General features: G+C 41.4%; 1 protein-coding gene across 2 annotated transcripts in view; it reads right to left on the bottom strand.

The window, feature by feature from the left end:
• The window catches only part of SCARB2 (scavenger receptor class B member 2), a 69,732-nt gene that overhangs the window by 24,461 nt on the left and 17,301 nt on the right, over positions 1-27,970 (bottom strand). For both annotated transcript variants that reach the window (XM_014865733.3, XM_014865725.3), the window contains exons 2-4: positions 25,197-25,354; positions 5,585-5,729; positions 4,333-4,521 (exon numbers count right to left, since the gene is read on the bottom strand). In XM_014865733.3, coding sequence (XP_014721219.1) covers positions 4,333-4,521; positions 5,585-5,729; positions 25,197-25,354 — 492 coding nt within the window. The remainder of the gene's footprint in view (positions 1-4,332; positions 4,522-5,584; positions 5,730-25,196; positions 25,355-27,970) is intronic.

Raw genomic sequence — 27,970 nt, 5'->3', positions numbered from 1 at the left:
GACATTCTAATACTATGATTACACTGTCTTCATTCTCTTAAATGTTTATTGTCCAATGCTTATTATGTGGCAGGCACCTTATAGATATAATAAGAATAATAAAACAACCAAAGACAGTTCTATTTCCACTGCTCTAAGCTATTTTGGAGCTTTGTCACAGATGTATTTTTCAGTATTAACACAGATGCATTTTTGGGTAATAAGTTGATGCCTCGTACTTGTGTTTTCTTTTTAAAGTAGGTTTTTCTTGTTATTATAAAAGTAATAAATTCTCATTAGAAAGTACAGAATAATGTATAAAAAAAAAATCAGTTGTTCATCATCCTCCCAACCAATGGGAACTACTCTTAGTATTTTGGTCTGTTTCTTTTCAGTCTTTTTCCTACACAAAATTTGTTTATAGAACTAAGATATATTACATATATGTTAAATGTATATACTATATATTATCATAGTTATATATATTACACATATTATATATGTACATTACGTATATACATATATTATATACACAATTTTTACTCATATATACAATTGTGTATATATACAATATATGTATATATCTGAATATACATATATTCATATATACTTTTTTACTTAAGTGTGTAAAATATTTCCCATGTTATCTAAATTTCTTTATAGATAGAATTTAATAGCTTTATAATATTATATGGAAATAATTTATTTAACCATTCTCTTATTATTCAATACTTAGATCTGAAGTTTTCTGCTACTATAAATAATGTTATATGAATATCTTTATGCCTAAAAACCTTTTTGGTACTTTTTTCTAAACAAACCAATAAAAGTAAAATTATTACATAAAAGAACATGAACATTTTTAAGCCTTTCGATACACAACCAAGTTACTCAAGGTCACCCAGCTGGAAAGTGGTGGAAATAGCAGAATAAATCAGTTTACATTCCTCAAGTCACTTTTGTTAAACTTTGCTAAACTTATGTTAAACAAAAAAATGGTTTATCCTTTTTTGCCTTTCTGTATTCACTGAGCCTAAACTCTTTTTCTCACGTCATTTAGCTGTTCGCCTTAAAAAACTTTCATACCCTTTGTGAATTCTCTTTTCATGTCTTTTGCCCACTTGGGTTCTTCTTTTTGTCACTTACCATTATTTCACCAACTATGTCAATATATCAACATGGTCCACCTACTTAATGGTCATGTTGTACCCACATATGAAATCTTACGTGACTTTAAGACATGAGAAAGGACTCCTCTCTAAAAGCAGCAATGTGAACATTACAACAATTTAGGAGCAAATTCAAATACCCCATATAAAAAACGCTGAACCAGCAATTCTAAAAATGCATATATATTGTTGGTTGAAGTTCTCCACTTCAGTCAGATGTGCGCTAAATGTTTCAGAGTATCTCAAAAAGGGTTCTGTCCAGCTGTTATCTGCCTGTCAGGCACTGAATGTGAATGCTTCCCCATCTCTGACTAGAACTTTTATTATTTGAAGACAAGCAGGAATAAACAGGTTTTGTGTTATGGCCGTAAGTATATGGGTTGAATTCAAGGAATATATTATTGCAGGAGGCTGAGAAATGTTCTTTCCTACAGATACCTGAGAACAAGCCTACACCCTCCATAGCACTAGCATAATACAAGCATAATCCATCCTCCCAGGGGGACTGGCTGGACTGGCTGATCTCTCAAAGATACTTCCCAACAAGTATAATTTAATACATCCAAGAACCCACACTCAGTAGGAAGCACTTGAATTCTCTTATGCCAGGGAGAAGAGAGGTGCCCTAAAATCAATGAGTATAGATACGGTGATAGGCCTTGCCATTTGCAAATAAGAGCATCTGATATTTAGTCAGGTCCCTTTTTCTCAGGAGTTCTGTGCCCATACTCTCTAGTCACCTCATCCTATTCATTCTCACGCCCTGCCGTCTCCATTAATTGTTTGGTTTGTCCATCACTGAAGTCTTTGCAGGAACAGTGTTCAACAGCGGTAACTAAGGTTTTCTTTCTGCATCACACTGTGTAGAGGAGCAGATGGACAGGCGTACAGGCCCAGCGCATCAGAGGGGCAGGCCGGCAGAATGCGACTAGGATTAAGAGACTTGAGGCCGGGCTCCGGGGGTGCAGACAGTGGGTGTGCAGCGAAGCCAGTGAAGGTGTGCACAGCCTAGCAAAGTCTCGGAATGAATGACGGCTCAAGCGTGAACTTCTGTGCTCCTGGCTAAAGAGCTGGTATTCGGCCAGAACAGATGAAAAACAACAAAAAACACTGCCTTTTTTTAAACCAACAACACTACAGACAGTTTATCTGGCTCCAAAATGGAAACATACTAGTCTTTCACATTAATTCAGGATCATTTTCTGAGCCAGTCATGGAGGGGAAAAGGAATCATGGTTCTTAAACCGTGTATCGCAATTCATAGTTTGCACAGCACTTTCATGGACTTCTCACTGAGCCTTTCAAAACGGCCTTTGAAGTGTGGGTACTTTTAGTCTCTAGTCACAAGTGATGAAACTGAGGTTCAGAAAAGTCCCACGGTTACAACATGAAAAAGAACGCAAATCTTGGTCCTCCAAGACTAAGTCCCATCCTCTCGTCCCAGAGGTGGGAAATCCTCTCAAGGTACTAAGCTAACTGAGCAATGGTCCAGGGCTTTTCACCCTGAGGCCTTGTGGAGATCCAGGGGTGCTTGCAAAAAAGAAGCAAAGGTTACGGACAGAGAAAGAGAAAACAGTAATAAAACAACATCCTTGCCATGGGAAAGCAGAAATGCAAAGTTCCTAATCAGTCTATAAATGTGGGTTAACTTTTTAAAAAATATAAGGATATTAGTTATAAATCCAATGAAGTCAATGATGTAAAAACAAAAAAGCAAATTATACCATGAAAATTATCTGAAAAATACTGAGGTATGGGGAACAGGATCTACTTGGTGGATGGACAGAAGCCACTGGGACCAAAAAGGGCTTCAGGAAACCTTTGTATCTCTCTGTAGCAGTTCTCCTGAAATTATTTCTAGAAGGGAGGTTTAATCTCAGCTTAACAAGAAATCAGCACTTCCTCTGGTCCTGTGGAAGCTGGGTGCCTATGAGATGGGACCTTCTAGGGATCATCTATTGGGTCTGCTCACCCAGAGTAAAGGATTTAGGGTTACCAGGACCCTACTCCTGGGATCTTGCATAGATAATGTTAAAAACTTGTGTACTATTTTTTTTTTCTTTGAGGAAGATTAGCCTTGAGTTAACATCTGCTGCCAATCCTCCTCTTTTTCCTGAGAAAGACTGGCCCTGAGCTAACATCCATGCCCATCTTCCTCTACTTTATACATGGGACGCCTGCCACAGCATGGCTTGCCAAGCAGTGCCACGTCCTCACCCAGGATCCGAACCGGTGAACCCCGGGCTGCCAAGAAGCGGAACATGGGCATTTAACCGCTGTGCCATGGGGCCGGCTCAACTTGTGTACTATTTTGTTTGAACAATTTCTAAGTTTTGTATATCCCTGAATGCACAGGGGCAGTGTTAGCCCCTTTTGCCATAGAGGAACTGAAATGCTAAGGGATTACATGAGGGTGAGACTGAGTAGTTAGAGCCAGACAGCAACTACAGACTTAAAGATGAGAAAACTCATCGCAATCCCAGCTCCCACCCTCATCTAACACTTTCTTCTTGAGTTTAAGTTTGTCATTTACCAACCTCCCAACTATCCATTTTACTCAAGTTTTTTGGGGGGTGTGGGGGTCAATGTGGATTTTTTAATTGATTTTCATTTTAATTCATTTGAAATCATTCCACAGCAATAACATATGCTTTGAATAATAATTACTTGAATGCTGATATTTTGGGTTTCGAACCAAAGTAAATAAAATCTGCAAAGAATGACACAAAATTCTATTACAAGCATAAGGAACCACAGATGAAGGACGTACAGTTCCAGTTTATCCAGCATCTTTCACAAATGACACGTCTGAAAATCCAACAAGTAGCTCCTACCTCTATCACGTCCCTGTTTAGTTTCTTATTTGTCTGTCAGGCTGATCCATGGGGTTAGGCCTCAAGTCATCAAAATGAGACCTAGGACTGAACACTGAAATTTACGACACTTTGTAAAATTACACCTGACTAATGGCACAGCCAAATTTTTCATTCAAAGTCAGTGCTGGTAACACACTGAAATTGTAGAAGTTCTCCTTTTTTCTCTACTAAAACCCTTTCTTATTTTTCAAGTATGCTACAGAATTCCAGGCAATTTTGGTCTTCCGGAAGAAACCCAAGGTGAAGAGGAATCTGGCTTGCCCCCCATCAGCCAAATAAGGACGATCTGAAAAGAAAAATCAACTTACCCCATAGAACAGGCCAAAATAGGGAGAGATGTCAGGTTTGAAAATGTTGATGAGGGACAAGATCTCATCTTTGTAGCCCCAGAGCAGTTCGTCAACGGTGTGCGTCACAAAGAGCTTCTGCTGGTAGGCCTTCAACAGAGCCTCGATGAGCTCCCGGAGGATGTGGAGCTGGGCCAATTGCATGGCGGTCTGAGGAGCACAGGGAAATTCAGATAGCAGCGTCCCCACCCCAATCTCCTCCACTGCCCCTTCAGCAAAGGGGACTGGAAACTTAAAAGTAAATGTTGAAATGCAATAGCTGAAAAATCAGCCAGCAAGCTCCTTTCTGGCTGCGTGTGCAAGCTATTGTCCTTTCTCAGTATGACACTGTCCTTTCTCAACATGACATTTGTCAGCGTGAGCTTAGCATCCCCACTTGCAGCTCTGACTTACCCCACGCTGCAGATGGAAAGGGAAAAACTCTTCCAAATACACTGCCATCTTTGGCCACAAGGTGGCGCTACCTTCCTCCTGATTGGGGCCAGAGGCTGGCCCTCATAAACGCTACAGAGCTAGGTAGCAGGGCAGGGCTACATCTGGGATCTAACACTTTCTAGGTCCTGGGTCCATCACCAGTGTCCAGCTGTATATGTAGTGGTCCCCTAGGAGTTAGAGTGGGAGCCTCAGAGGGGGTTGGTGTCAGTGAACAAGAAAGCTTCCTGGGTGTGATATTATTTCATCAAATTGCCATTCTAAACACAGCCCAGTGAAATCACTCTAGGTTGTAATCAACAGTCCAGCCTCCGCTATTCGGAAAGGGGGAAAACAGTCAATATATATTTTGTGAATTTAAAAATCCAAGACAGAAATACAAAATAAGAATTGGTCTTTAGATTCTATTGTTGGAGTTTCTGAACCAAAACAAGGGGCAAATAAATATTGTTTAAATTATTAACTACCCTTCCAAAATCCTAGGGACATGTTTACTTGCACAAGTGGTGATCCTGAACACACAGCAAGAAATTGTTAAAAAAAAAAAAAAAAAAGAGCTAAAACATGCATTTTGTCACTATTTGAAAAGACCTTGTTTGAAAGACCTCGAAATACGTCTAAGATGAATTTTAAACGGAAGGGGAAAATGTATTTGTCTATTTATATACGTATATTTTTAACACAATTTCATAACTCCTATATGTAAAACCATAATGGCCTTAACTTAGCTTTTTCCTTTCTTCTAAAGTCCACAATCATGATACTGAAAATGCCTACTTACCAATGCAGGAATATTTAATGTTCTAATTAAGTCTGTTTTAGCATCTCCAACAGATTGGTTCCGTTCAAAAACATAGGCCTTGTTGCTAACAGCAGATATTGTCCCATTATCTCCAAATTCAATATCTGCTTTGTTTCTGAGTTCCCTAAAAGAAAGAAAGGATTTTGTTTGAAAATAGGCACCAGTTTAATAAACAATACTTTTCTTTTCTTTCAGAAGCAGTTATTTTCAATGTAACAGTTCCCATATAACCATATATAAAGACTGCAAATACAGACCCTTCAAATACCGGAGATTCAAGCTGCAACGTGGGAAGGAAATGAGGACCAGGACAGAGTCCTCTCAAAAAAATGATTGTTTTCATTCTTTCTTCCTCAACTTGGGAAATGCTACCGTGATGAGTCACTTTGACCAGGGAATCAAAGTCAGTGAACTCTCTTCTGGGTTAGGGTTTGGTCCTCAAATATTTTCAGTGCATTGATTCAGTGTGAATGCAATTTGTTTACCAGTGTCTTTTTATTTCTAACTGAATTCAGATGAAAATTCACTTAACAAAATGAATGCGCCATCCCCAAACTGTGGAATACATATTCTTTTCAAGCTCACATGGAACATTCTCCAGGACTGATCACATGTTAGGCCCCAAAACAAGACTCAGTAATCTTAAGAAGACTGAAATCCTACTGAGCAACCTTTCTAACCACAATGGTATGAAACTAGAAAAAAGTTACAAGAAGAAAACTGGGGGGTAAAAAAGCAGTTCTAAGAGGGAAGTTCATAGCGATACAGGCCTACTTCAAGAAACAAGAAAAATCTCAAATAAACAATCCAACTTTACATCTAAAGGAATGAGGAAAAGAACAAATAAAGCCCAAAGTTAGTAGAAGGAAGGAAATAATAAAGACCAGAGTGGAAATAAATGAAATAGGGACTAAAACAACAATAGAAAAGATCAATGAAACTAAAAGCTGGTTCTTTGGAAAGATAAATAAAATCGACAAAACTTTAGCCAGAATCATGAAAAAAGAAGAGAGAGAGCCCAAGTAAACAAAATCAGAAATGAAGAAGAATTTACAACTGACACCACAGAAATACAAAGGATCATAAGTGATTACCATGAACAATTATATGCCAACAAATTGGACAACCTATAAGAAATGGAGAAATTCCTAGAAACACAACCTTCAAACGCTGAATCATGAAGAAAATAGGAAATCTGAATAGAAGAATTACAAGTAATGAAAATGAATGAAATTCAAAAACTCCTAAAAAACAAAGATTCAGGACCAGATGGCTTCACAGGTGAATTCTACGAAACAATTAAATAAGTGTTAATACCTATTCTTCTCAATTTTTTCTAAAAAGTTGAAGAGGAAGGGACATTTCCAAACTCAATTTATGAGGCCAGCATTACCCTGATACCAAAACCAGACAAAGACACCACAAAAACAGAAAATTATAGGTTAATATCCCTGATGAACATAGATGCAAAAATCCTCAACAAAATATTAGCAAAACAAATTCAACAATACATTAAAAGGATGATACACCATGATCAAGTGGGATTTATTCCAGGGATGCAAGGAAAGTTCAACATCCACCAATCAATCAATGTGGTAGACCACATTAACAAAATGAAGGATAAAAATCCTATGATCATCTCAACAGATGCAGAAAAAGCATTTGACAAAATTCAACATCCACTTATGATAAAAAAAAAAAAAACTCTCAACAATGTGGGTATAGAAGGAACATACCTCAACATAATAAAGGCCATATATGACAAATCCACAACTAACATCAAACTCAAGAGTCAAAAACTGAAAGCTTTTCCTCTAAGATCAGGAATGAGACAAGGATGCCCACTCTCATCACTTTGATTGAACAAAGTATTGGAAGTCCTAGCCACAGAAATTAGGCAAGAAAAAGAAAGAAAAGGCATCCAAATTGGAAAGGAAGAAGTAAAACTGTCTCTATTTGCAAATGACATGATACTATATATAGAAAACCCTAAAGACTCCACCAAATAACTAATAAAACTAATAAATGAATCCAGTAAAGTTGTAGGATACAAAATTAATATACAGAAATTAGTTGTGTTTCTATACACTAATAACAAGTTGTGAGAAAGAGAATTTAAGAAAACAATCCCATTTACAATTGCATCAAAAAAAAAATAAAATACCTAGGAATAAATTTAACCCAGAAGGTGAAAGACCTATACACTGAAAACTATAAGACATTGATGAAAGAAATTGAAGATGATAGAAAGACATGGGAACACATATTGTGCTCACGGATTGGAAGAATTAATATTGTTAAAATAGCCATGTTACCCCAAACAATGCACAGGTTCAATGCAATCCCTATCAAAATACCAATGGCATTTTTCACAAAACTAGAATATAGAATCCTAAAATTTGTATGGAACCCTAAAAGACCCCAGATAGCCAAAGAAATCTTGAGAAAGAAGAACAAAGAAAGAGGTATCACACTCCCTGATTTCAAACTATAATACAAAGATATAGTAATCAAAACAGCATGGTATTAGCAAAAAAGAGACACATAAATCAATGGAACAGAATACAGAGCCCAGAAATAAACCTATGCATATATGGTCAATTAATCAATGACAAAGAAGGCAAGAATATACAATGGGAAGAAGACAGTCTCTTTAAAAAATGGTGCTGGGAACATGGATTGGAAGAATAAACACAGTTAAAATGTCCATGCTACCTAAAGCAATCTACAGATTCAATGCAATCCCAATCAGAATCCCAATGACATTCTTCACAGAAATAGAACAAAGAATCTTAAAATTCATCTGGGTCAATAAAAGACCCCAAATAGCCAAAGCAATCCTGAAAAACAAGAACAAAGCTGGTGGTACCGCAATCCCTGAGTTCAAAATATACCACAAAGCTACAGTAATCAAAACAGCATGGTACTAGTACAAGAACAGACACACAGATCAATGGAACAGAACTGACAACCCAGAAATAAAACCACACATCTATGGACGGCTAATCTTCAACAAAGGAGCCAAGAACATACACTGGAGAAAGGAAAGTCTCTTCAGCAAATGGTGTTGGGAAAACCAGGCAGCCACATGTAAAAGAATGAAAGTAGACCATTATCTTACACCATGCATAAAAATAGACTCAAAATGGACCAAAGACTTGAAGGTAAGGCCTGAAACCATAAAACTTCTGGAAGAGAATATAGGCAGTACACACTTTGAGATCAGACTTAAAAGGATCTTTTTGAATACCATATCTACTCAGACAAGGGAAACAAAAGAAAAAATAAACAAGGGGGACTTCATCAGACTAAAGAGCTTCTGGAAGGCAAAGGAAACCAAGATCAAAATGAAAGAACAACACACCAACTTGGAGAAAATATTTGCAAATCATATATCCCATAAGGGGTTAATCTCCGTAATATATAAAGAGCTCACATGAACTACAAAAAAACAAACAACTCAGTCAAAAAGTGGGCAGAAGATATGAACAGACACTTTTCCAAAGAAGATATACGGATGGCCAATAGGCACATGAAAAGATGCTCAACATCACTAATCATCAGGGAAATGCAAACTTTCTCCTTCTGGGGGGGGGGAGCAAAATGGCGGGGTGAGCTGACCGGGGACTCCCTCCCCTCCAAACTACAACAAAGGATTAGAAAAACTGAATTTCAGATAATAAATCTAATGCCAACACGTCAGAGACCTACAGTACCAAGAAGACGGAGGACGGAGACCTTGCAGCAGGCCGTGGAGGAGCTGGAACGGGTAGGAGAGAACTTCGCTCCCTCCCCTAGAGACGGGGGATCGCTGTCAGGGGGGAGGCAAGGAGCAGGGGAGGGGCCGTGCGACCGGGGGATCGTCAAGTACTCCTGCCGCTGGTACAGTGGAAACCCGCTGACGGGGCAAAGCTTCTGTGCGCAGGGACCCCATAAACCCAGGGCCCCGGGAGACCAGAGAACAGAACTGATCTGAATCCAGATCAGCATGCAAGAAAAACAGCCCCTCCCCCCCGCCACCCGGGCAAAGTGCACTGGTTGCCGCCATCTTGCCGGAAGGCGGAGAGCTCAGAACACACGGCTCTCGACCCCCATCTAGTGGCGACAGGCTGTAACTGCAACCGAATTCTACCACCATGCGAAAAAACCGCTCCTCTACCATCCAGCAATTTATAAAAGCCCCCAAAAAGAAGGAAAACCATAGAAACACAGAATTAAGTCCTGAGGACTTGGAATTAGGTAATCTAAGTGAAAATGAGTTCAGAGCAGCTATAATCAAAAAACTCAGTGAGGTAGAGAGAAAGATAGAGAAACAAGCCAACGAGTTCTGGAGTTACTTCACAAAAGATTGAAATTATAAAGAAGAATCAAACAGAATTACTAGAGATGAAAAACACAATGGACCAGATAAAACAGAATACAGATTCCCTGAATGCCCATGTAGACACCATAGAGGAGCAAATTAACATAATCGAAGATAGACAAGCTGAATGGCTCCAGACAGAGGAAGAAAGAGAACTAAGAATTAAAAAAACATGAGGAAAATCTCTGAGAGATAGTGGATTCAATGAGGAGAAAGAACTTAAGGATCATAGGAATTCCCGAGAATGTGGAAAAGGAAAATGGAGCAGAAAGTGTGCTTAATGAAGTTATAGAAGGGAACTTCCCAAATCTAGGGATTGACAGAGCAATGTTTGTAGAGGAAGCTTTCAGATCTCCTAGATTTATCAATGTAAAAAGACCTACTGCAAGGCACATAGTAGTACAAATGGCAAAAATGAAAGACAAAGAAAGAATACTCAGGGCAGCAAGACAGAAGAAAATAACGTACAAAGGAACTCCTATCAGACTTTCAGTGGATTTCTCTACAGAAACCTTACAAGCTAGGAGAGAATGGAGTGACATATTCAAAGCTTTAAAAGATAAAAATCTTCAGCCAATAATACTCTATCCAGCAAGAATATCCTTCAGATATGAGGGAGAAATTAAATCTTTTCCAGACAAACAGAAGTTAAGGGAATTTGTAACTAGAAGTCCTCCACTACAAGAAATCCTCAAGAAGGCTCTCATACCTGAAAAAAGAAAAAAGGGAGAAAGGGGTCACAAACCACAGAGTAGGGAGACAGATGGATAGAACCAGAACAGGATAGCAAATATTCAACTATAGCATTAGGGTAAAGGTAAGGAAACTACCAAAGCAAAGACGATCTTATCACTCTAACTACACACTAATAACACAAGTTGGAATAAGAAATGAAAATAATAATTTAGGAGGGGAAGAGCAAAGGGGCTAAATTAGTCTAGGCCAAGTAAGTAAGAGACCACCAGACAATAGACTATATTATACACGAGATTCTAAATACAAACTTCAGGGTAGCCACTAAACTAAAAAACAGAACAGAGCCACAAAACATAAATAAGGAAAAATCTAAGAAACCCAGCATAAGAAATTGCAGTATCAAATGGGTAGGATAAAGCACACAGGAAGAGAAAAGCAGGAAAGCCAGATAATGAGCAACAGATTGACAGCTTTAAGTCCACATGCATCAATAATCACTCTCAATGTGAACGGATTGAACTCTCCAATAAAAAGACACAGAGTGGCAAAATGGATTAAAGAACAAGATCCAACAATTTGTTGCCTCCAGGAAACACACCTCAGCCCCAAGGACAAACACAGACTCAGAGTGAAGGGCTGGAGGACAATACTGCAAGCTAATAGCAAGCAAAAAAAGGCAGGTGTTGCAATTCTTATATCAGACAAAGTGGATTTCAAAATGAGACAGGTAAAGAGAGACACAGAGGGACAATATATAATGATCAAAGGGACACTTCATCAAGAAGAAATAACGCTTATAAATATCTATGCACCCAGCACAGGAGCACCAAGATTCACAAAGCAACTATTAACAGACCTAAAGGAAGATGTTAAAAACAACACAATAATAGTAGGGGACCTCAACACCCCACTCACATCAATGGACAGATCATCCAGACAGAAAATCAACAAGGAAATAGTGCAGCTAAATGAAAAACTAAAACAATTGGACTTAATAGACATATATAGATCACTTCACCCTAAAACAGCAGAATACACATTCTTCTCAAGTGCACATGGAACATTCTCTAGGATAGACCATATGTTGGGAAACAAGGCAAGCCTCTACAAATTTAAAAAAATGAAATAATAACAAGCATCTTCTCTGATCATAATGCTATAAGGCTAGAAATTAATTACAAGAAAAAAGCTGAGAAAGGCACAAAGATGTGGAGACTAAACAACACACTACTGAACAAGCAATGGATCATTGAAGAAATTAAAGAAGAAATCAAAAAATACCTGGAAACAAATGAAAATGATAGCATGCCATACCAACTCATATGGGATACAGGAAAAGCTGTATTAAGAGGAAAACTCATCGCAATACAGGCACATCTTAACAAACAAGAAAAATCCCAAATAAGCAATCTTAAACTACACCTAACTGAACTAGAGAAAAAACAAATGAAGCCCAAAGTCAGCAGAAGGAGAGAAATAATAAAAATCAGAGCAGAAATAAATACTATTGAAACAAAAAAGGCAGTAGAAAGGATCAATGAAACAAAGAGATGGTTCTTTGAGAAGATAAATAAAATTGACAAAGCCCTAGCCAGACTCAAATAAACAAAATCAGAAATGAAAGAGGAGAAATAACAACAGACTCTGCAGAAATACAACAGATTATAAGAGAATACTACGAAAAACTCTATGCCAACAGAACCTAGACGAAATGGATAAATTCTTGGACTCCTATATCAGGGAAATGCAAGTCAAAACTACACTTAAGATATCATCTTACACCCGATAGAAAAGCTACAATCACCAAGACAAAAAACAACAAATGTTGGAGAGGATGTAGAGAAAAGGGAACCCTCATCCTCTGTTGGTGGGAACGCAAACTAGTGCAGCCACTATGGAGAACTGTATGGAGGTTCCTCAAAAAACTAAAAATAGAACTACCATATGATCCAGCAATTCCACTTCTGGGTATTTATCCAAAGAACACGAAAACACTAATTTGAAGAGACGTATATGCACCCCTATGTTCACTGCAGCATTATTACAATAGCCAAGAAATGGAAGCAACCTAAGATCCGTCAATAGATGAATGGATAAAGAAGCTGTGGTATATATATATACAATGGGATATTAGCCATAAAAAAGAATGAAATCCAAGGGTTGGCCTGGTGGTGTAATGGTTCAGTTTGTGTGCTCCACTCCACTTCAGCGGCCCAGGGTTTGCAGGTTCAGATCCCAGGTGCAGACCTACACACTGCTCATCAAGCCATGCTGTGGCAGCGTCCCATATACAAAATAGAGGAAAACTGGCACAGATTGGCTCAGCAACAATCTTCCTCAAGCAAAAAGAGGAAGATTGGCAACAAATGTTAGTTCTGGGTCAATCTTCCTCACCAAAAAAAAAAAGGAATGAAATCTTCCAACAATATGGATGGACCCAGAGGATATTAAGCTAAGAAAAGCAAAGTAAGTCAGATAGAGAAAGACAAATACCATATGATTTCACTTACACATGGAATCTAAAAAAAAAATAAACAAAGAAATGAACAAAACAAAACAAAAACAGATTCACAGATACAGGAAAGAAACTGGTGGTTACCAGAATGGGGAGGAGTTAGGAGGAGGGAAAAAACAGATGAAAGGGATTAAGACGTACAAACTTCCAGGTATAAAATAAGTAAGTCAGAGGGATGTAACATATGGCATAGGGAATACAGTCACTAATATTGTAATAACTTCGTGTGGTGGCAGACGGTAACTAGACTTACTGTGGTGATCATTTCGTCATGTTTATAAATATCAATCACTATGATATACACCTGAAACTAAAAGGATAGCGTGACATACTTCAATTAAACAAAGAAGGCCCAAGGCTTAGTAAATAAGAGGAGTTCACTCCTGTTTCTGATACATAGTTCAGTTCAGTTCAGGTTAGTGTCCCCAAATAAGGTATTCGGACAGCTCGAAAGTGCCTGGTGCCAGGGCTGGGACTAGGGTGAGGAGACTGAAGCACTTGAGTTGGGTAAAAAATGTAAGAGGTGCCAAAATACTAAGTAATCAAGATACATAATATTTTGATGCAATTTTTAAAATCAAAATGAATGCCCCAACAACAGAAAATCAAACAACCCGATCAAAAGATGGGCAGGAGACATGAACAGACATTTCTCCAAAGAAGATATACGGATGGCCAATAGGCACATGAAAAGATGTTCATCATCGCTGATCATCAGGGAAATGCAAATCAAAACTACATTTAAGATATCACCTTACACCCATTAGAATGACGAAAATAACTAAAACTAATGGTAACAAATGTTGGAGAGGTTGTGGAGAAAAAGGAACCCTCGTACACTGCTGGTGGGACTGCAAACTGGTGCAGCCACTATGGAAAACAGTATGGAGATTCCTCAAAAAATTAAAAATAGAACTACCATACGACCCAGCCATCCCACTACTGGGTATCTATCCAAGAGCTTGAAGTCAGCAATTCCAAAAGTCCCATGAACCCCAATGTTCATTTCAGCATTATTTACAATAGCCAAGACATGGAAGCAACCTAAGTGACCATCAACAGATGATTGGATAAAGAAGATGTGGTATATATATATATACAATGCAATACTACTCAGCCATAAAAAAAGAACAAAATCGTCCCATTTGCAACAACATGGATGGACCTTGAGGGATGGCCGCTTGAGGGATAAAAACAGTTAAGTGAAATAAGCCAGTTAGAGAAGGACAATCTCTGTATGACTCCACTCATATGAAGAATTTAAAAATGTGGACAAAGAGAACAGATTAGCGGCTACCAGGGGAAAGGTGGGGTGGGGGGTGGGCACAAAGGGTGAAGGGGTGCACCTACAACATGACTGACAAACAATAATGTACAACTGAAATTTCACAAGATTGTAACCTATCATTAACTCAATAAAAATTTTTTTAAAAAATCAAAATTAATGCAAAAATATTCAGGACAAACAAAATATCAAAATTTTTAATAAAAATAGGATCTGATATTTTGTTCATCAAAGCCTCGTGCCAGTCCTGACCCTGCCTGGTCCACGGTGGATGTTCACTAAATCCCAGGGCCTACTCCTTTTCTCTCTCTGCTTATCTTTCCTTCTTCCTGTCGCATCTAGGGCGGTGCTGTCTCACCTGGCAGCCACTAGTCACACGCGTCTCCTGAGCGTCAAACTGTGGCTAATTGGAACTGAGATGTGTTTACAACCTGCTTAGGCATGTCATTTAGATTGTGAAGGAATGATCGTGAAGCCTCAGATGATGACAAGCCAGCTAAAGAAATTTGTAAACCTCTTAAATGCTTTCTAGATTTTAAAATAAAAACGGACAAGCAAATAAGAAAAGCATACAAATAGATGCATAAAAACAGATGGTGGTGTTCTTCTCTAGCACTAAGCACCACGCCGTGCACAATAACATAAATACCAGACACTTGAATTGCTCCTCAAAGATTTTAACTGCACTATTCCATTTGCTTTCACTTGGTCCTTACAACAAGCCTGTGGCACACAGAGAGCGAATCTTTTCACCGCACTTTGACACAGGGGGACACAGGGCAGGAGAAGAGTCAGAACTTGAGCCAAGTCTTCTCATTCTTGCGCACATTTCCTTGTATATTTCCTCTGTATCAGATGGTCTCTCCCAATAGGCGCTTAATAAATGTCTGTAGGATGAAACCAAGTGCCGCTAACAAATGCCAAATCTAAATAATTATAAGAGAGAAAAAAAATTGCTAGCCCTTCCAGTTCACGAGGAACGCGTACAAAATCCGATCGAAGCTGCTGCGGTAAGACACCTGTGCAGTTTGCAGTCAGGGGGCGTTAGCGGTGACTTTTGTTTGTTAGACACCCATCCTCCTTTCCTCTGGTAAGAGCTCTGATTTCCTCTCCTCTCCTGCACTGGGCAGCGGCTTGGGACCCGAACTCCATCAGCTCCTTTCCCTCGGCCTCGGAATCCTGCGCTCAGAGCCTCAACATCTCAAACAGGCCAGACGGCTCCCTGCTGGGGCGCCCCTGGCCCGGGGATCCGCGCGCCCCTGCCACTCGGGTCTTTCCAACAGCCCAGGACCCGGCCCCTTTCTTCCGAGCCACTCTTTGGAATCTGTAACCCACGTAATAGCCTTCAAATACATCCTCTTTTCCCTTAAATTAGCCAGAGGTAGTTTCTCTTGCTTGCAACCCCAAACTCCTCATATAGAAATCATAACCCAGTCTTTTTACAGATGAGAAAACAGAGATTCAGAGACAGAAACTAGCCCAAGACTAGCCAGGAGGTGTCAGAACCAGGTTTAGAATCCTGGTCACCTGACTTCACGTCCAGGGTTTTCCTTGACTCTACACACAATTTGATGCAAAGCGATTTGTTAGAAGCTGGAGAAGAGGAAATTTCAGGGGCAAATTCCTGCCACAGCCAAGGCTGGTGGCTGCAGAGCCACATTCCTCCTCGCTCCCTCCCAGCAGTGAAGGTGACCTGACCAGGACAGACTCCTCTAGGTGTAGCCGTTTATAATGCGGGGTCTGGGAGCCCACATTGGCCTTGCTGATGGCTAAGGAACTAGAGGTAGAAAAAGTGGCCCCAGGGTAAACACCAGTTTGCACTCAAAGCCAGGGAGCCAGGGAGCCAAGAGCTGGGACTCAGCGTAGGTCCAGAATCCCAGGCATCAACTCTGCCGAGTTGTCGGACTAATGACGAAAATCGATGACCTTGCTAAGGCCTCTTTTTGTTTTTTCCCTGAGACCTGGGTCATGAACCTAGAGACCTGAATAATTCCAAGCCTAGAGCCTGCTGCGTTTTATGTTTGTTTACGTTTACTGACTCTGGAGATGACTTTTACAATGTTTTCTTTATTGCTTACCCTGTAAGAAGCTGATGTTGGAAAGGGAAGTTGGGCATGGGGGCTCCAATCGCTGTAAGCCCTGTGACTTGGTTTCTCAGTAAACTTCAAAAGGTCAAAGCCAAGCTCGCAAACCACAAACACATCTTGCTCCCTTGGCAGACACCAGGGACCGTGTTAGGTCACTCGCGCCGACCACATGACTTCCCTCAGCCACCGCCACCCTCAGGCATGAGTGACATGTGGCCTTTGTCAAGCGGTCTGACTGAAGGTTAAGACAGTGCCATGGGGCTGTCAGAAGTGGCCTCCCACCCTGCACACGACAAGAAAACCGAGAGGAGAGATGGTGAGGGGCCTCCCTCTAAAAACAACATATGATAGTCAGAGGAAATCCAAAATGTTTCCCCTTCCTAGAACTCCTGTCACTCTGACAACCCCCTGGGCGGCCACTGTGCACAGATAGGGGTTTCAGTAACAATACCAACGAGTCTGGCTACCCACGTCTCCCCCACAGGTGATCCACAACACTCAGCCAGAAGCAGGGCGGTCTCGCGGTGACCAGCAGACAGAGCAGAAAGTGATCAGTTACCACTTTACAGTATCTGAGAAGACCAAAGAAGCTTCTAGAAATTTAAATAAATAAAACCAATCTTAGGCCTAGCCAATTACTTAAGGAACCGTACTTCTCAATGCCCGGTATGGTCCCTGGTACTCAGTAGGTGCTGATAAAGCCTACTGATGTTGAAGGCCCTGAAACATCACAGGCTCAGACTCCAGCTGACTATTTGTTAACCACAATGATGGTCCCAGTCACTAGGAAAAGGCTGAGTTATGCTCCATGAACTATTTAATCAGGCAGGAAAATACAGGATGGATTTTAGAGAGATTTCATTTAAAATCTTTTTTTTTTAAAAAAAAAAAAAGCTCTTTTTAAACAAAAAAAAATTTTTTTAACTCCTGAATCTTTCATTAAAATCTTCCCATCACAGAAGGCAAACAATGGCCTGAGAGAAGGAAGCCAAAAGGAAGAATTTTAATTAGTTGGAAAATTAACCTCTGTGAAATACCTAATTCCTAGGAGATGCTGGATAAGTTAGATCCCCACAGTACCATCAAGGTATCTTTATCGTCTGGTCATTGCGGCTCTGCGTTCATCCAGTGCTCTTTGCTGAGAATTACTGAAGAAGTGACCGAGCCCTGTGGGTGGAGTGTGAGTTGAGATCTGACCGCCAGGCTTTGCATGCAATTCTGCCTTCATCAGTTACTAGCTCCAGGACTAAGGAGAAGTTACTTGTTGCTTCCAGGCCTCAGCTTCCTCATCTGTAGAATGGAGATAATAACATACCTCCTTCATAGGCTGTTGTGAGAGTTAAATCCACATGAGCTTGTAATCCAGTGAGAACACTACCTGGCACACACTCAGTGCTTAGGAAGCACTGGTTCCTAATACCATGTACGAGGGGACTTGTGTCAAGTTCTCCAGATGGACAGATAAGACCTGGTCCTGTCCTCAGAGAATCTGTGGTGCAGCTTGAGAGACTGACAATTAAATGGCCACCTCACACGAGGAAAGTGCTCGCACGCTGACCTCCAGGTGCTAGCCCGACACCCAGAGAATGGAGGGATGGTGCCTGGAAGGGGAGTCCTGAGGGCGGCATCGTGCAGGAGCACTCTTGGGTTCTTCTGGAAGGAGTAAGCTTCTCTGCAGTGGGAGGGTGGAGGGGCTTCCAGACAGAGGCAGAGGGAGAATGAGGGCAGACAGCACAGCGTGAAAGCACAGCATGGGTTTCTGAAGCGGAGGGATGAGAAAACTGGTGGTGGAGGAGGATGACACAGTGCAGAGGAGGTTTAGAAAGAGGGGTTCAAGGCGAGGCCTGGCTGAACAGACACGTCAACGGAGAAGTGAAGTCACGGAGCGGGTGAGACGACCAGGAAGAAAGGGCAGAGAGAGGGAAGCGGCCGAAGGCAGGGCGCTGAGCAACACCTGCCCTTAACTTTCTATCAGCACTGCCTCTCAGCCAAGGGAAAGACTGAGAGCCAGGAGCCTCAAGCAGGATGCTGAGGAAAAGCAGTGTGTGTGGAGATGATGTGGCCCATGTTTGTCAGGGGTCCACAAGCAACAACTTCACTCCTGAAGATGGAAATGGTCCCCTGTCCTCAAAGCGTTGCTCTGACTCAACTGGCTCATGCAGGCAAGTCACCCAGGACCACCACATGCATTTAAAACTCACAAGTACCTGGTCACCACCTTTTGCACAAGATAGGAAGGTGGGGTGGGGGGATCTTTTTCTATTTTTCTTACTTTTGAGTAGTTCAAGAATTTTTATTTTTATTTTTTTGGTGAGGAAGATTGGCCCTAAGCTAGCATCTGTTGCCAATCTTCCTCTTTTTGCTTGAGGAAGACTGTCACTGAGCTAACACCTGTGCCAGTCTTCCTCTATTTTGTATGTGGGATGCCGCCACAGCATGGCTTGATGAGTGGTGTGTCAGTCTACGCCTGGGATCCAACCTGCAAACCCCAGGCTGCCGAAGCAGAGCACGCGAACTTAACCACTACACCACCGGGCCGGCCCCAAGCACTTTTTTAAATGAATTTAAAGACACTTCTGTTTCCATTTTGAGAAAAAAGGTGATATCAGAGAAAGATGAGTCAGGTTAAGAAAAAGAGAGAAACATTCTCTTATAATAATGGAAACAACAATCAAGGCATTTCTAAATTTTCTATCATTTTTTGATATTAGGAAAAAAATTTATACAGCTTGGCTCAGAGATGAGTAAAGAACCAAAGGGCTAACAGGATAAATTTGAAAGTTTAAACGAAGTTCCTACCTTTACCAAACTGCAAAAGAACTACAAGAAAATAAACTTGAATATCAAAACTTTGAAGGGAGTAGGACTTTTTAAGCTCAGAAATGATAGAGAAGTTCATGAAAGAACAGATTTGACTCCATATAAATTTTAAAAATTAAAAAGGCAAACACTAGAAAAACAGTTGCCATAAATGTGACAGAGGATTAACATCACTATTATATAAAAAGTTTACAGAGTGGCATGAACTCACCACAACCCAGATCAGCAAAGGACAAGAACTAAGATGGTGGAAACACAATCGATTGGCAAACATGGGGAGAACGTTCAGTCCACGTGGTAAACAAATTGTATTACGTGTCCAAGAAGAAGGGAACGGTTAAGCAAAGTGCAGTAACATATTCTATCTCTTGAATATTATCAGTAAAATATATTTGTATAAAGACCGAAACATAACGTGGGAAAACACCTATAATGTCAGTGAACAGAATATGCATGTTATGTACATGGACATGGACATCATAGGTATATCTAGTTTGATAACCATGTAAAAGTAAAACTCACCCACGGAGAAATGGCTGGGAAGATATCCACTAAAATATTAGCACTGGTTATCTTTTTTTTCTTTCCTAAAGATTGGCTCCTGAGCTAACACCTGTTGCCAATCTTTTTTTTCTTCTCCCCAAAGTGCCCCCAGTACATAGTTGTATATTCTAGTTGTGAGTCCCTCTGGCTGTGCTGTGTGGGACGCCACCCCAGTAAGGCCTGACTAGCGGCGCCATGTCTGCGCCCGGGATCTGAACCGGCAAAGCCCTGGGCCGCAGAAGTGGCGGGTGCGAACTTAATCACTCAGCCATGGGGCCGGCCCTGACACTGGTTATCTCTGAGACAGTGAAACTGTGGATAGTAGTAGTTCTTCTTATTTTACTGCATTTTCAAGTTTATCTTTACTGCTTATATATATTATTTTTATAACATAAAATCTAGTTTATACTTTTAAAGCTAATGCTATATATGATATTGTTTATGTTGATTATTCCATAATCTAGCATTACTTAATGCTCAATGAATAATTAGAAAAATACTTGTGAGATATTTATCCCACACGTCTTTTTCCTTACTATCAAAGCAGTAATACAAGCCTAAAAAAGAACTGAACATCCAAACAGCAAAACTAAGACACTGAAACATGAGACATATAATGGGATATTGTAAATTTAGCAAATACGTCTTCGAAATATGAAAGTTAGTTTAAAGAGCCTTAGACAAATTGATTTTTTGGGAACTCTTGAAATGTTAAATAGTTGGCAAAATAGAAATTAAAAAAAACAGAAAAAATGAAAAATAAATCTCAAAAAGGCTGTGGAAGCCATGGAATATCATAAATTGGATACACACTTTAGGCAAATACGTCGCTAACCAAAAGGGTCACAAGGCAAATTAGCTTTGTGTCATCAGACATGTTCCATGGCTGCTGAGTCCACAGCTTCATAAAAATGTAAGTGACACACGACACTCCTTAGACCAGGCTGACTGGTTCTTATCTACATGTGAAATTGCCATCACCTTTTTCCAAAAACATTAATATTCTGACCTCATCAATATGTGAAAGTTTTGGGAAACGCACCACTGTAAACTGTGGGTCAATTAATCAGGCCCTCCACTGCCCAGAGAGGCCTCTTCCCGGGCTCAGAGACGCCTGGCATCAGACCCACCCGCGCCAACCAGTGAGGCCACCACGCCCTCCCCTTCCTTTGCCGCAGGTCCCTTTGCACACAGTCAGCTGACTTGGTTGGGAGGGAACCCATGGGACTCGGAAACAGTTGAGCAGGAGCTACTGGAATGTTCTCTTTCTCATATTGCTAAACAATAGCGTAATTAAGTCACAAGTGACATAAATCAGATCCACTAAATGCAAAACGCCCAGTAGAGGGGCTGTAAGTCTTCCTAAAAAGCCACTTTTTTCTACAAATCCCAGCTTACAACCCAACCCACTAGGAACACTCAGCAGTTTGCACCGCACGTGCGCCTGTCCATTCCTACACAGGGTCGTTCATTTTTAGGACTCCAGCCTCCCTTTCCTGAACCCAGCCTTGGCTGGGGTCTCCCTGATTAAGTCCTGTGGTTCCAGCTGAGCTATCTGTGTCCTGTGGATTTAAACCGTGGCTAAGGATGTTTAACACTGTGCCACAAACCTTCTCTGGACACTGGACATTGAGAGACGGAAGGACTTGGTTCCTGCCCCTTATGGAGCTTCCAGTACATTAGGAAGAAAGATAGATATGTAAACCAGTTGTTCAAATGCATGAAGTCACGGTTGTAACAGCCGCACACACCAGGGAGAGCACACCCAGAGTCAGGGAACATCGTGGGGGAGGCAGCACGAGAGCTGAGAGAGGAGACGGTGAGGAGTTCATTCGTGACGGAGGGAGCAGCACACACACTGGCAGGACAATGTCATGGGGACTTTATTTTGGGGACTTAGAAATAATTGGAGTACAGTTGGAACTGTGCTGTCTAATACAGTAGCCACATGTGGCTATTACACACTGGAACTGTGGCTAGTCTAAATTGGATGTCCTATAAATGTAAAACATACACGGGATTTCAAAGGCTTAGTATGAACAAAGAGTGTAAAGTGTCTCAATTCTGAATAGTGATTACATGTTGAAATGATACTATTTTGGATAGTATTGGGTACATAAAATATTAAAATTAATTTCTCCTGTTTCTTTTTACTTTTTTATGTGACTGTTAAAAATTTTAAATTACATATGTGGCTCATATTAAATTTCTATTGGATAGCTCTAGTTAGAGTACAAAATTCTAGGTTGAGAGTGTCAAAAAATTAAATTAAAATAAAAATAAAATAAAGATGCTAGACATACAGCAGGAGGCAGATGGCTCAGGTCTTGAACATCACACAGGGAGAGTTGCTGGGACTCTAAGAAGGGAAGAGAAGGAAATGTCAGACGCCCTTTGGAAAATCACCCTGGAGTGGGGGGAAGAGAGACCAGGGCAGAGAGAGAAATAGAGGCAGGAAAACTACGGAGGCAAAAATGAAACAGTCAATGAGAGATCAACTTGCCTTCCAACCTCTTGCATCCGCTCTCAGGGTTCCTAGCCTTCTCTGTGCCACGGAGCCAGTGGCAGTCTGGGAAAGCCTGTGGACCCTCTCTCAGATAAACGTTTTTAAACACAGAAAATAAAACACCCAGGATTACAAAGGAAACCAATGATTGGAACACAGGCATCATTTAACAAAATCTGTGATATGGCAATAGGTGTGCTTCTGATTGACACTTTAAATAAGATATGGCAGCGGGCCTAACAATTACGTAATTTTGAAGGATTTATGAATACGAACGATATTTCCAGCAACAGCTTTCATGAGACACAATGACACCTGTGCTTCCACGAGTGGTGAGGCCACGGGTGTGCTAACCCTGCCGTGGTTTGTTGCCTACATTTACGCTCAAAGGAAATGGTAAATTTTAGTGAATGGTTAGTGAAATAAATGTAATTTTTCTGCACCCAAGTCACGAACCACCTTGAATTCCTAGGTTAAGAACCCCTGGTAAGATGTTCCTGGGCGTTCCTCACAGGTAAGTTAGGGCCCCTCTAAACGGGAACGTGCAGGGAGTAACAGTCAGACGCTGTTTTACTGCTAGGACTTGTCTATCCCCATCACCACGTCTACGACAGCACTTTAAGCCAGCAGACACAATGGCCCAGAAGATGTTTTAATGGAATATTGGGTTTCTTTGGGTTATGAGTAGAACCTAGGACCACAGGAACAGGCCCAGGAGACCCAGAGGGAAAACTGTCGGTTAGGGTTTTTCCTTAGTTCTCAGCTGAGTTCATTCCTGCATGGAGGCAAGTCTCTCACCCAAAGGAATTTAGTTGAAAAACAAACACAGCAGAAAGACAAATACTGTATGATTCCACTGACATGCGCTATCTACAGCAGTCAAATTCCTAGAGACAAAGTAGAATGCTGGTTACTAGGGGCTGAGGGCAGGGGAAACGGAAGTTATTTAATGGGTATACAGTTTCAGATCTGCAAGCTGAAAAAGTTTTGGAGATGTGTTTTGCAACAATATGAACATACTTACTACTGAAGTGTATGCTTAAAAACGGTTAAGATGGTACATTTTACATTATGTGGGGTTTTTAAAATCACAATAAAAAATGGTTACAATTGCAAAACAAACAAACCAAATGAGACACTCAGATCCTAATTCTGGTTCAACTTCTAATTGTCCCTGAGCAGGACAGCCTCAAAGGCGGATCTGCTGGACCCAGCACAGAGTTTCTTCAAGCATAAAACACGTATAAAGGGGCCGGCCCCGTGGCCGAGTGGTTAAGTTTGCACATTCCGCTTCGGCGGCCCAGGGTTTCGCCGGTGATCCCGGGCACAGACATGGCACCGCTCATCAGGCCATGCTGAGGCGGCATCCCATATAGCACAACTAGAAGGACCCACAACTAAAATATACAACTACGTACTGGGGGGCTTTGGGGAGAAGAAGAGGAAAGAAAAAAAAGATTGGCAACAGATGTTAGCTCAGGTGCCAATCTTTAAAAAAAAAAAAAAAAATATATATATATATATATATAAATGCTTTTTAAAATGAAGACCCAAGTGTTTTTTAAAAATTCCTTTATATAACAACAGAGCTCATCTTTGCAATTCTGGATATCGATTTGCACAGACTAAGACAATCCACTAAAACTAACAGCAAACACTTAAGTAGCGCTAATTATGTGTGAGGCACTAGTCCAAGCGCTTCATAAATCCTGACTCATTAACCGTTTAATCCTTATCACAATCCTCTGCTGGAGTCCTCCTTTTATCCCCACTTTATAGGTAAGGGAACCAAGGCACAGAGAACTAGTAAGTGGCGGAGGTGGGATTCAAAACAGGCGATTCGACTCCAGAGCCAGCCCATGAGCACCTGAGGCAGGGACCAGGATTTTTATCTCTGAATTCCAGCACCGAGAACAGTCCTGACTCATAAGAAATGAATCAGTCAGCAACCATTTATTCAGCAATCGATTACTGCAGAATTGTGAGGCATTTTCACCACTTAGTTCTGAGGAAGAAAGATCTTCCTCTCTGCTTCCTCTATTTTTTTAAACTTGGGAAGGAGAAACTTCCTAAGGTACTTCCTAAGAAACTTTCCTAAGGAAAGACTATTACGGGGTGGGGGGAGAAGGGACTCCCATCATAGGGGTTGGAGGAATACTGCAATAGAAAAAACTCTCTGATGGTAAGATCTCCAAGCGCCTCCCTCTACTAGTCTTTTAAAAAACGAGTAAGGCAATGCTCCTGACTTCCCAGCGTTTGGGACTAGTGGCCACTGCCAGAGACACCAACCCACCCTGCCACTGGGTTATCTCTCATAGCCAGGAGGGGTGGGGAAAGGAGTGAATAAGAGAGAGAAAAGCCTGTCTGCAGACCAACAATGAATTCTAGGCACTGGTCTAAAACTACATATGCCGGGGAGGGAAATAAGGGAAGGCCCTAAAAGTCACCAAAAAAAAAATCAAGGGGAGACCTTAAAAGGGCAGCGGGTGGGAAGAGTTCTTTATGGCTCAACAACCACGTTCTGCCAACTCTGGAGGAAGCAGCTGCATTTCTAAACACAACAGGCTGAGACTCAGCCCCAGTCTACACAAGCCATCCTCTGTTGCAGTATCACACACATGTGCCAAACATCAGCGGATTTCAGACAGGTGTAACCTAAACCTGTGCTCCCTGCGCCGCACACAGAGGAGGATCGTGGGAACAGACGAGGACCCAGGCCGCAGTGGGATCACTCCAGATTTCTGGCAGGTATGGCAGGGAGGTGGTCAGGACTCACCTGTACGTGTACGGTCCCACTTCTTCTAACCGAGGGGTCTCCCCTCTTAGGATCTCCTCTGGATTGGTGACATTGAAGAAGTAGAACTGGGAGTACACAGGCAGAGGGGGATTCTTCCAGGAGTTAAAGGTCTCGGAACCATTCCTTAACACAACATTCTAGGGGAGAAAACCAAAAGGAGATTTACAAAGTGTTAGGCAGTTGGCTTTGAATACAGAGGCAGAGGGACACTCCCTACTCTGAGCTTCTAGCTCGCTTATTTTTTCCACAGGCATTCACCTGCAGTCCCTTGAGAGCAGGACCATGCCTTATGCCAATATGAAGCCCACAGCTCTATAAAAGGTCTTCAGTAAATATTTGTGGTAGAAGAAGGATGCTGGAACCACAGCTCATGGGTGGAAACATGGTGTTACCGAAACAAGACCACAGACTGAGAACCCAAGAGGCCCTATTGGCTTTGTTACGAAGATGCCACTGATTGTACAGCTGCTGTGGAAGTTCGGCCATTCTGAGACACACCACGCACTCCCAGGTGGTCCACATGAGAGAACAGGGAGATAGGCCCAAGAAGACAAGCTTTGGTCCTTCCACTTGAGGTAGAGCCACACCCATCCTTACCACCTCCACCCCCAGGGGCTTTACATGCTTTTTCATTCAATCCCCGACAAACCCATCACACAGACATGTCTATGCATATTTTAAAGAGGAGGAAGCTGAGCCTCACTGAGGTTAAGTGCTTAGCATATTCTTTGTCTACCATCCTTCCCTCGTTTCTCACCCGTACCATGTGTTATGGGAACTGTGTGCCCCCCAAATTCATATACTGAAGTCTCAACCCCCAGGACCTCAGAATGTGACAGTATTTGGGGATAGGGTTTTTAAAGACAAATTTAAGGTTAAATGAGGTCATTAGGGTGGGCTGTGATCCAATATGACTGACGTCCTGGTAAGAAGAGGTGATTAGGACACAAATACACACAAAGGGAAGATCACGTGAAGACACAGGAAGAAGACAGCCATCTAAAGCCAAGGGGAGAGCTCTCAGAAGAACGCAACCTTGCTGACACCTTGATCTCAGACTTCTAGCATCTAGAACTATGCAACAATAGATTTGTGTTGTTCAAGTCATCCAGTCTGTGGTGTTTGTTATGGAAGCCTCAGCAAATAAATAAGCCAGGGCCCCCGTATGGAAAGGGTATCTTCCACCCTACTGACTTCAGGCTTGGCCAAATGATCTGGTCAAAGAATGTGGATGGAATGGCAATGCCCCAATTTTGGGCTAAGGCCTTAAAAGGCATGGCAAGTTTCCACCTGCCACCCTCTGCCAAGAGAAGAGCATGCCTCAGGTAGCTGTTGACACTCCAGCCAAGGCCCTAAAATGGTGATGTGTGGACCAGACATGAAGCCTGGAGTCCAGTCTCGTTCAGCTGAGCCAGCCAAGCACAAACTGCAGCCAACCTGCGCACCTGAGAGTAAAACAAACGTTACTGTCACAAGCCACTGAGATTTGGGGTTGTTTGTCATCCAGCATTGCAACAGAAGCCTGATTAATCCAGCACCCAAGGTTAATAGACAGAAACCTCATATCTAGCAGCCCTAATGGTTCATAATTTGTCAATGGAAGAAAACTGCATTTTCACAGCAAAAATTATTGAAGTACACAAGAAAGGTAAAAGCATAGACTGAGACGTGCACAGTGATTAACTCTGCGTATTGGAAATTTGGATCACTGTTATCTTCTCCTTGATGAAATTTTGTACTTTCTGAATTTTTTATAACAAATAAAAATTAACATTGAGAAAATTTTTAAAAAGAAAATCGAAAGGGAAAAGTGGGACCTACTGACAGAGAGAATGTAGGGCCACTAGTGAAACAATAAGAAGTAGATTGCAAGAGCAGCATCCCCTGACGTCACCTGGCACTTCTCCGCAGTAAGGTTTTGAGTAATGATAAACAAATGAACCGGCTTCAAAACATGGTAGAAACCACATGCTAAAATGCACTGTGACAAAGCACACAACAGGATGTCAAATTTTAGCAGTCCAGCCTCCAATTTAATAGTAGCAAGGTTGCAAAAGAACTTAACAATATTGTTATACCATTAAAAAGAAAATATTCCAAAAATCTTTGTAGGGAAAATCAAAGTAGCTCTGGAATAAATGAATGCAGAACACCTAAGCTTGTCAAAGCAAAGCTTGTCATCTGGAGAGCTAGATGCAAATTCACAGCACGAGTTGGCCGTGTCATAGAACTGGGGATGACTTGTGGTTTGGCATCAGTTCAGAACACGTAATCATCAGATTTCTATCCGAATGACACATGATTGAAATATCCTTGGCCTTTACTATCAGCACTAACTTACTGAGTTGAGATCAGATTGATGAGATAGAAAAATCTTGAGACAAACCATGAAACCCTGTTCCTCCAACCTTCTGGATCCAGCTCAGACTCTCTCCGTGGTGAAGCCCTCCCCACCCGCCCCTACACGCATTGATACTCTCCCTGCCCCAGTCAGGAGATTTTAATCTAATCAGTCTTTGTAAGCAATTTTTTAAGAGCTTCGTGGTCTTTTATCTTATCTTCTAAACAGGAGTCTTAGCTTTCAAGCGAGGGAGAGAGTCAGGCCCAGAGAGTGAGAGAGCACCAGAACTGGAAAGGCCCTCAGGGTAAGGAGATGTAACCCTGAGGCCCTGGAAGGGTGAGGGACTGTGCTGAGGGTCAGAGAGCTCCTTAATGTCAGAGCTGGGTCCAGAACCCAGTACAGCTTTTCTCCA

This window comes from Equus asinus, chromosome 3 (assembly GCF_041296235.1).
Source record: "Equus asinus isolate D_3611 breed Donkey chromosome 3, EquAss-T2T_v2, whole genome shotgun sequence".
Classification (NCBI taxonomy): domain Eukaryota; kingdom Metazoa; phylum Chordata; class Mammalia; order Perissodactyla; family Equidae; genus Equus; species Equus asinus.
The sequence above is the reverse complement of the archived record's forward strand: the minus strand, read 5'-3'. Positions and strand labels throughout refer to the sequence as shown.